Source organism: Geospiza fortis, unplaced genomic scaffold, assembly GCF_000277835.1.
Source record: "Geospiza fortis unplaced genomic scaffold, GeoFor_1.0 scaffold391, whole genome shotgun sequence".
Taxonomy (NCBI): domain Eukaryota; kingdom Metazoa; phylum Chordata; class Aves; order Passeriformes; family Thraupidae; genus Geospiza; species Geospiza fortis.
The window spans coordinates 1,206,490-1,216,071 of record NW_005054472.1 but is presented as its reverse complement, the minus strand read 5'-3'; the positions used below and the strand labels follow the sequence as shown (position 1 = coordinate 1,216,071).

General features: G+C 54.4%; 1 protein-coding gene across 1 annotated transcript in view; it reads left to right on the top strand.

Annotated features, from left to right (window-relative positions):
• The first annotated feature begins 3,452 nt into the window (after nt 1-3,452).
• PI16 (peptidase inhibitor 16) overlaps nt 3,453-9,582 on the top strand; it is an 8,134-nt gene continuing 2,004 nt past the window's right edge. Inside the window, exons 1-4 of the mRNA XM_031062898.1 lie at nt 3,453-3,882; nt 6,324-6,542; nt 7,096-7,205; nt 8,423-8,511. Coding sequence (XP_030918758.1) covers nt 3,730-3,882; nt 6,324-6,542; nt 7,096-7,205; nt 8,423-8,511 — 571 coding nt within the window. The 5' untranslated portion in view covers nt 3,453-3,729. The remainder of the gene's footprint in view (nt 3,883-6,323; nt 6,543-7,095; nt 7,206-8,422; nt 8,512-9,582) is intronic.

The following is a 9,582-nucleotide window of genomic DNA, read 5'->3' as shown; positions in this document are numbered from 1 at the left end:
CAGCTCTGAGCTTTATTTCACTGCCAGCCTCAGGTGTAGTTAAGAATCAGATTAGAAATAACCTCGTCCCCAGGTGCTGTGGCTGCTTCTTATCTCCGGCTGCCGAGCTGCCTTGGGGGAGAAATCCCTCCGTGCCTTGTGGACAGATGATAAAAACACAGCCCCAGGGGCTGCTCCTCAGCCCTGCGAGGGGAGAGGGCTCGGAGCTGGGACAGCATTTCAGGACCTCCTCTGCTTTTGCATCTGAGTGACGGACAGTGTGGCATTCCCTACAAGTTCCCTAGAAACACTACCAAGAGCAGAAAAGCATTTCTCCTCCCAGCAAGATCAGGGCACTCAGGCAAACTCTGATTTGTTTCAGTGCTGGATCTCCCACCCTGCTGAGAGCCATGGAGGCACAACGCTGCTGCTGCTGATTATCAGGCACCAACAGAATTCCAGGATTGCAGTGTTTTATCACTGGTGTGGGGCTGTGAGAACCCTTGAGTTTTGTTTTCCTGGAGGTTTTGACTTGTGGGGACAGGCTGTTGTGCAAGGACCTATTTATAGAGATCCTTGCAGGAGAAAACTCCTACCCAGAAGGAAATCCGCTTTGCTCTTACCCTGCTCCCCGGGACAGCAGGGCTGAGCCTGCCCACACAGGCGTTTGGGGGGCTTGGCTTCATGCTGAACGTGGGGGTTTAGGCCAGGGCAGGGTTTGGTGTGGTGCACAGAAACATTCAAGGCAGGCTTTTGCAGCATTTCCACTCCATTTCTGGGGTTGGCATAAAGGGGACTCTGGCACTGGGGTGACCCTGGCAAAGATTCTGCCAAGTTCTTACACCCTTATGGCCCTTTTTTACTGGAAGGAGGAGAAGGCATTACCCATCAGCTGTGCTGCCTGGGGTGAAATGGTGGCATTTGTGGTGTTTATGAGGCCTGGCTTCTTTATCAACCTCACCTGCTTGGTTCCCTCTATCCCAGGGCCTGTTTCCAGGCCATTGCAGCCATCTGCAAAACTAAAACAGGAGGGCAGTTCTCCTGGGAGTAAGGGATCTATTTTTTCCAAATCTGCCAAGCCCCAGTCTGCAGCACAGCTTCCAGAGTAGCTCCTGTCTTCAGCTGCCAGAGGGGAGTGGTGCTCACACCTTCTTCATTGCCAGGGTGGGAAACCCAGAATGGCAAAACTGGGATGACCAAGGGGAGGTTTTGATACCTTGGCCAAAGAGCTGCAAGTGAGCCCTTGTCATTTTCCTCATCTTGAGCTCCAGTTTCACAGATGCTTGGAAAGGCTGCAGGAGGCTGGGACCTCCCTAGAGAGCCTGGTGTTCCTAGTGACCTGCTGAGGTGGAACTGGGTGGGGATGGGGCTGTTCCTGCAACTGTTGAGGCATTGTGGTGACAGACACAATTGGATGAGTCGCAGATGAGGTGTCTCACCGTGGCCTCCCTCACTTCAGGTCTCCTTAGCACTCACTCATTGTACTGGTTTGGACAATACCCCACTGTCACCCTGCCCAGTTCAGAGGAACTCCCTGTCAACCCTTGTGTCCCAGCATTTTTAAATAATAGAATGGATTAATGGATAAATAGTGTGGAAGATGACAAACTCCTCCAGAGCTCATAAATCTGGGTGAGTAGGGAGAAAAGAGAGATCCTGTTACTCCCACAGCAGAGCAGGAGCCTGTTAGACACCGGCCAGCCCCACTGGAGATGTGAGTCAGTAGAAACCCAGGCTTGGTCACTTCTGTGCTGCAGAGTGGGGCCTTTTGGAGCCAGCAGGCTGGAGCAGAGCCTGTCAGGTGTTGGTGTGTGGCTCCTGTCCCTGTCCCCATGCAGTGGCTGCTGCTCCCCAGGGTGGGGGACGGGCTGTTCCTTGAGTGAGCAGAAGGAAAGCTGCATTCCACACACACTTACCTAATGCCGGCTGGACACGAGAGTCTCAGCTCCAGGGTGGGGCTTGGACCTTGCACTGCTAATCTTGATGCTTCTGACACTGGCTCCAGAAGAAGCTGTCACAGCAGGTTGGGAGTTGAGAAATGGCCCTGCACCCCTTTGGCAGCCGCCCTGCACTTGCCAAAGGCATCAGCTCGTACTCACGTTTCCCCATGAGCCACATGCCCTGGTGATGACTCCTCCAGGGCTGTTTGCTCTTCCCCACAAGCTCTGTGTATCCCATTTTCCTTCATCCTTGTGGCCATGTTATCTCCTGCAGGGCTCAGCCAGGATGCTGAAGTACCAGGGGCTATGGGGAGCTTTGCTCTGCATCTCCACATCACCTTTGGAGAGACCAGAACCTGCACTGGTCTAGTGGAAGGTGTCCTGCTCATGGCAGAGGGGTTGGAATGAGATGAGCTCTCAGGTTCTTCCCAACCCAAACCATTCCATGGCTCTGTGATTCTCAGCACTGCCTTGTTCCTTGTAAGCCAGGCCATGGTGAGCTGGCCAGCAGGAGCTGGAGCCCGTGTTGATGTTTTCTAGATGTTTCTCCAGGTCTCCAGAGATATAACTACAAATGTGTGGAGGTTGTCTCCATTAAGAGACAGAGTTAACTTAGCAATACATGGGAGTCTCTGGTTTGACCATCTGAGTTGAAGACCTGGTGAGATCGTGGCCTCAGACCCCACTTGCAGGAATTGTTGGACAATTGAGGGCATGGCTGACTGCAGAGCTAGTGAAGAACAAATAATGCACAGAGCTCAGAGACCTGGGGGGCAGCAGCAGAGCTGTTGTGGTGGGAGAGGTGACCCGTGTGGCCCAAAACCGGAGGAAAACCGACAGAGCATTGCCTGGGGAGTGGGGAGGGGAGGCAGAGCCGGCGGCTGTGATGAACTTGGCTCCGCTCTCAGAGCTGCCCACCCGCTGATCCTCTGCGGTCCCAGCGGAGCTCCTGGAGCCGGGCCGGGCCGTTGCACAATCGCAGAGGGGAACCGCGGCTGGAGCAGCCCGGGGGGCTCGGCCAGACCCGCTCCGGCTCCGGGGCTGCGGGACTCGGGCGCGGAACCCCCCAGGTGTCTGCGGGAGGGAGCGCAGCCTGTCCCCGCAGAGCCATGGCTTGGTTAGTCCAGCCAGCCACAGACTCCTGTTTGGGGCCATCTCAGCTCTGTACCCTGTTCTTCCTCTCCTGCTCCCCCCTCTCCTGATGGTTCAGGGCAGAGGCATCACCCCTCAGCTTGCCCCTGTTGCCAGCAGGCTGGGCAGCCCAGGGGCTGTTGCTCAGCTGCCAAACGCTGTCCCCCCCATCACAGAGGTGGGCTCTGCCTCTGTCTGGGGAGTTGCTGTGCTGCAAACTGCTCTCAGCAATTGCATCCTGCTGCCTTTGTTTCTAACGCAGCTGCATTCCAGGCACGGGGGAAGACCCGTGTGGAAACAGGGCTTTGTCAAATGCTGTGGGATTGTTGTTACAGATTAGGAGAAATGGAACAGGAGGTGGAAGAGAGGACCCGCAACTGAGGGCTCAGGGGATGGCTGAGGTTTGGAGCAGCAGAGGTTTGGATGAACAATGCCAATCCAGGGATTGGGATTTAGGAACAAGGTCCGTCCCAGGGAGAGGACCCTGCGTGGTCGTTGGCACTGCTGCCTCCCCATCAAGGCCGATATGTGAGATGGGTGTGTTCTGCATGGCTCCAAAACTCTAATAAATACATTTCCTCCCCAGTCTTCAAGCTGTTGGGTGTTCCTTGCTTTTGGGAGGTGCTTTAAATCTGACTGCCAGAGCCGTGGGCTGCTGAGAGCAGAAGCTGCCTGCACGATGCTGAGCTCAGGTCTTCCTCCCGTTCTCCTGGTGCTCTCAGTGCTGGAGCTGAGCTGGTGCCTGAGTGATGAAGAAAAGAAGATCATCTTGGATGAGCATAATAAATATCGCTCCCAGGTCTCTCCTCCTGCCCAGGCTATGATGAAGATGGTAAGTGGCTTTTATTACAGAGCAATATTGGGGTGTTTGTGTGGTCCAAGGCTCGATTTTAATGCAAGGAGGGGTCAGGGAGTTCCTTAGGGGAGGCAGAGCAATTCTCGTGAAGGGTTACAAGTAGGTGTTAATGGAGGGGTTCCCTAAACTGCCTCTAAAGAGAAGAGTTTCCTTTACCTTTGGAGTTGTCTTTGATCATTTTCGGGAAGTTCCTGAGCGTGAAGTGAGTGCCCAGATGCTCTTCCATGAGAGTGGTGCAGCTCTCAGTCACATGAGTGCCTGCTGGAGCTCCCTGTGAAGGCAGGAAGGGCAGGTGAGACCCTGCCATGAGCAGGTGCCATGACCTGGAGACTTGGCCATGGTTGTTGCCAAGAGGTGGTGGGGGAATCCTGCCGTGTGGGACATCACACAGTGCTCTGTATTTGGCTTTGCAGGTGAAGGTATTTTTATCTATTGGAGGAAATGTCAACTTGTCAGTCAAGGTCTTTCAGTTGTTTGGGCTCATCGCACTCCTAATCCTCACCATGACTTGGTGTCTTGGAGGTGCAGGATCCCCTGTTTTGCTTGGGGAAATCAAGTCAGGTCATCAGTGGGACCTGTAGTAGGACCAAAAGCAAGCTTGGTGCTGGTGCTGCTTTCTGTCTTGCTCAGACTCTTGATTTGATTATAACTTGGCTATGAAGTTTTATCTTGCACCACATGTGATTTTTCCTCACTGTTTGCAAATCACACAGAGAAGGACAATTGTTTATCATGGAGAGTTGGAGCCCTTTCCTCTTTGGGTTGCAGTGTGCTTGGAGGACACCTCCCTGCCTGGCCCAGAAGTTGCCCAGAATGAGTAAAACCTTTGTGGGCTGGCAAGTGGGAGCTTAACAAGTAGAAGAAGCAAAAAGTTAAACTCAGGGAGAGGAGACCTGAGCAGTGACTGCAGAATCAAAGGGGACAGAGACAGAACCCTCAGCAACATGATCCCATGGAACCCACCAGGCACAGCAAACTCAGAGTATCGGGGCATTGGAGCCAAAGTCTTAGAGAAAGCCTGAGGGAAATGATCTCTCAGGGTCCTTAAGTCAATTCCAAACCTCTGGGGGCTGCTCCTGGCTGAATCTTTGATTGCAGCCCCTGTGCTTCAAGATGCTCCCTCTGCAGCTTCTGCTCCTGCTTGAACACACAGGACCTGCTCTTGGTCTGGGGCCAAAGGCTTTTTCATTTTGAAGCCCAGCAAATGTTTAGCTCACAGCAGCCCTGATGATTTCTCAGCAGAGGTTTTCCATGAGAACATCGTCCTCACCTCCCTCCTGGGACATTTGCTTGGGCTGAGTTTGCTCTGGATTCACCTGCTGCCATGGCACTGTGCCTGGCTGAGGTCACTCCGTGCCTCCTTTTGGGACATGGGGCTGCTTGCTTTGGAAATATTTAGTTGAGGGGGGGAAATCTGTAGCCTAAAGCCCCTTTGCTAATGAGGCAAATCTGCAGGTGTGAGTCCCCCATTTATGGAGCCCAGCTCTGTGCCAGGGGGTGTGTGCTCCCCAAATTGGGTGTCCAGCCATCTCTGTCAGTGTGGCTTGGGGCCATGGTGGGAGCTGAACCAACACTCTGTGTCCCATCCAGGTGTTTCCTCCCCCAGTGCCTTCAGGCCTGTCCCCATCCCCCCAACACCCCAGTGGTGCCATGTCCTCCTGTCCGGCACCTTTTGGATCCAGCCCTGGCTCTGTCCAGGAAGGTTCCCCCTCAGGACCCTGTTTGCAGGGCCAAGCTGCTTTCTCCATCAAGGATGGTCCAAACAGCTGCAGTGCAGGATTCCCCATATGCATCCCAGTGAGAAAAGCTCTCCACAACCTCCTCCACCTCCTCCTCCTCCTCCTCCTCCTTGTTCTCCTCCTGCACATCCCTGTGGCCAGGAGCTCAGCTGGTGATGGGGCCACTGCTGCTCCAGAGGGGGCTCCTGGCTGGCAGCCACGTCTGGGCTCCAGGCAAACAGATGATGTTTCCAGGAGCCTGTGCTCCCAGGCTTTGTTCAGCTGCCAGGAGAGACGTGTCCCATTCCCCTCCTGTCCCCACCCTGGGTGAGGAGGGATGGCCCCAGACCCCTCTGGTGTGACCCACAGTGGGTTTCCTTCTTTCTTCCATGACTTCATGGTTTCTCCATGCTGAGTTGAGGATGCTCCATGATGGTGTTAGATGAGCTCCAGGAGATGTTGTGAGAATTGTGCTGGTGCCCTGACCTTCTCCTGTTTGACCCATAAACCAAGGATCAGTTTGTGCTGGGACTGACCACGGAGCTCCCCTCTCCTGAGGACTGTGTTGGGTGGGGGTTTGAATTTTCTTCGTGCATGGGGAAACTTTGGCCAGACAGTGCAGGGGTCCTTGGTGAGTGCCTTGCTCCTGTTGGAGAGCCCAGTGTCCCTCCCTGTGTGCTGACTCTGAGCTCCTTTCAGACCTGGGACAAGGAGCTGGAGGCCCTTGCTCAATCCTATGCAGAGAAATGCATCTGGGACCACAACAAGGAGAGAGGCCGACGGGGAGAAAACCTCTTTGCCATGGCCCCAACCCTGGAACTGGAATTCGCCGTGGAAGACTGGAACGGGGAGGAGAAATTCTACAACTTTACAACATCCACGTGTGTCCCCGGGCAGATGTGTGGCCACTACACCCAGGTACAGCTGCTGGGGTGGAGGGGTGGCTGCTCAGCAGAGCTGGGTGCCAGAATTTCTCAGAAAGATGAAGTCTGAGTGTTTCTTCACAGCCTGGGTAGGAGCAGAGATGGTGGTGTGTCGCTATAGGACACCAAAGAACACAAGCGCACACTGCTGCTCTCAAGGTGAAGAAAAAAAGGGAAGTTTATTTGCTGACTCCAACATTTATAGTTTTCCAAAAGTGACAGTGGATTGGAGGGTGGCAGTGCCACCTCTCCAATGACACTGGACAAACCAACAGTCCATCACATTTCTCCTCCTCCATAAAGGAATGCAAAACAATCAGTTATTTACAGAAAGTGTGTGAGAAAGTTCGCTACAAGAATGTCAACATCAGAAGGCTTAGAAAATCTTAAAAAATCAGGGTGACAGTGGTGGATCTTGAATGCCAAAGCAATGTGGGGATGTGGGATCTGGGGCACACTCTGTGGGATGAGGAGGTCTTTGGAGCAGCCTTTAAGGGATAGGTTGCCTTCACCCAATCCCCTCACCTCCAACCTGGTCTTTGCCTTAGGTGGTCTGGTCAAGCACGCATCAGATTGGCTGTGGGGCACATTTCTGCGAGAAGATCGATGGAATTGAAACAGAGAACATGCACCTGCTGGTCTGCAACTATTATCCCCCGTAAGTCCCAGGCCCTGCATGGATTGGTGCATCTCAGTGGGGTTTCTGTGCTGGAAATGCCCTCATGTCACAGCAGGGTTTGTCCTTGGTCAGAAATAGAAGTTCCAAATAATGCTTCTGTTATCTTGGGTTGGTCCCAGACTAAGGAAGGGTTGTCTGGAGATCCTGGCCCATGATTGTTGCTGCTGAGTGCTGGTTCAGCTCCTGGAACACACCCAGGGAGGGACCTTCTTCCCCGAGAGCTGCTCAAGGCTGAGGTGGCAGTAGCTGAGGGTACAAACTCTCCCTGGCCTGGGCCTTGTTCTTCCCTGCCTGCAGCAGCCGTTCCCTGGGGTGGAGAAGCCCTTTTGCAGAAGCAGGAAGGGTTGGATGTGGGAGGAGAGCTGGGTATCCCCTTCCCAGCCCTGGGACCAGCCTTGGCACCACTGGCTTGGAGCTGCTGAGAGCACCAAGAGTGGCGGGTGGCTGCTGAACTTCCTGGGGTCTGGAGCAGAAGTGAGACAGAATTCCCTGTCCCAGTATCCATCCCCTGCTCTGTTCTGAGGGGGGTGAGGGATCTGCTCACCCCACAGAGTTGTCTGCCCTGGCTTTAGCTGCCTTGGGGTCAGGCTGGTGAGTAAACAGCCCTGACAGGCTGTGGCAGGAGACCAAGACCTGTTTTCTACATTAATCCCAAGTTTTGCCTTGGCTGGGATATCCCAGCTGAATCAGCCCCCTCTCTGGGATGGGTGTTCCCCCTTTCCTCATGTCTCCTTTTGTTGCGGTGTGATGTGCTGGCCTGTCATGGTTGTCCTGGTTCTTTCCCAGAGTGTGCCAACAACCTCTCCCTTCCCCTCCCTTGCCCCTTGCTGAGTGCTGTCTGTCAATCTTGGCATTCCAACAGAACAAAGAACCCCGTGGTTGCTGTTCCTTTTAACCCCAGGGAGAGGGGCAGGGAAGGGGTAGGGATCCCACCAACCAGGTAAGGGGGGCAAAGTCTCAGGGGACAAATGACACCTGGATGGCCCAATGTCCCCCAGGGCTGAGAGGCATCTTTTGAACTTCGCCAATCACACAACGCCCATTCTGGAATGCCAAGATTGACGGACAGCTCTCAGCAGGGGCAAGGGAGGGGAAGGGAGAGGTGATTGGCACACCTGGGGAAAGAACTGGGATGACTGAGACAGGCCAGCACATCACACCACAACATTCTTCATCTTGGCATTTTCTGCTTCCAGGGGTAACATGAAAGGCAAAAAGCCCTACGTGGAAGGACCCTCATGTAAAATGTGCCCCATGGACACAGTCTGTGTGAACAACCTGTGTGGTGAGTGAGCAGAGCCACATATGGCTTTGGGGGATTGTTGGGACTGAGACCCCAGGCTGGTCTGAGCTCTGAACCCTCCTGGAGCTGTCAGGAAGCCCCTGAACTGCAGTTCCAGGGCTGGACCATGAGACAGGACAACTGCCTCAAGATAAGGAGGGGCTTGTACCCTGTTAGGCAGCATTATTTGCCCCTTGCATGGCAGGAGGTTGTGAGGGCCATGAGATGTCCCCAGGTTGGGAACCCCAGAGTGGGGGATGGCCCAGAGTGACCCGAGAGGCGTCGGCTGCTGTTTCAGCCCCTTGTTGGTTTCTGCTGGACCTGCTCAGTGCAGGGGATCCATTGAGGTGAGCTGAGCCAGCCCTAACCCACAGCACTTTTCATCTCTCACCAGAACTCGTTGTAGAAGAGACCACTCCGGCCTCTGTGACAACAAAGGCAAGGCCATCCACCCCAGCCACAGCCAAACCTGAACCCACAGCCAAACCTGAACCCACAGCCAAAACAGAGCCCACAGCCAAAACAGAGCCCACAGCCAAACCTGAACCCACAGCCAAAACTGAACCCACAGCCAAAACAGAGCCCACAGCCAAAACAGAGCCCACAGCCAAACCTGAACCCACAGCCAAAACTGAACCCACAGCCAAAACAGAGCACAGCCAACCCAGAGCCCACAGCCAGACCTGACCCCTCAGGCACAGCCAAATCTGAACCCACAGCCAAACCAGAGCCCTCAGCCAAACCAGAGCCCACAGCCAAACCAGAGCCCTCAGCCAAATCTGAACCCACAGCCAAACCAGAGCCCACAGTCACAGCTAAACCTGAACCCACAGCTAAACCAGAGCCTAAAGCCAAACCAGAGCCCACAGCACCAGTTCACACCACAGCTGAACCAGAACTCACACCCGTGTCCACCACAGCCAAACCAGCACCTACAACACTGGTTCACACCACAGCAAAACCTGAACCCTCACCAGTGTCCACCACAGCCAAATCTGAGCCCACAAAACCAGTGTCTACCACAGCCGAGCCAAAACCCACAGCCACACTCCCAACCACAGCCAAGCCCCAACC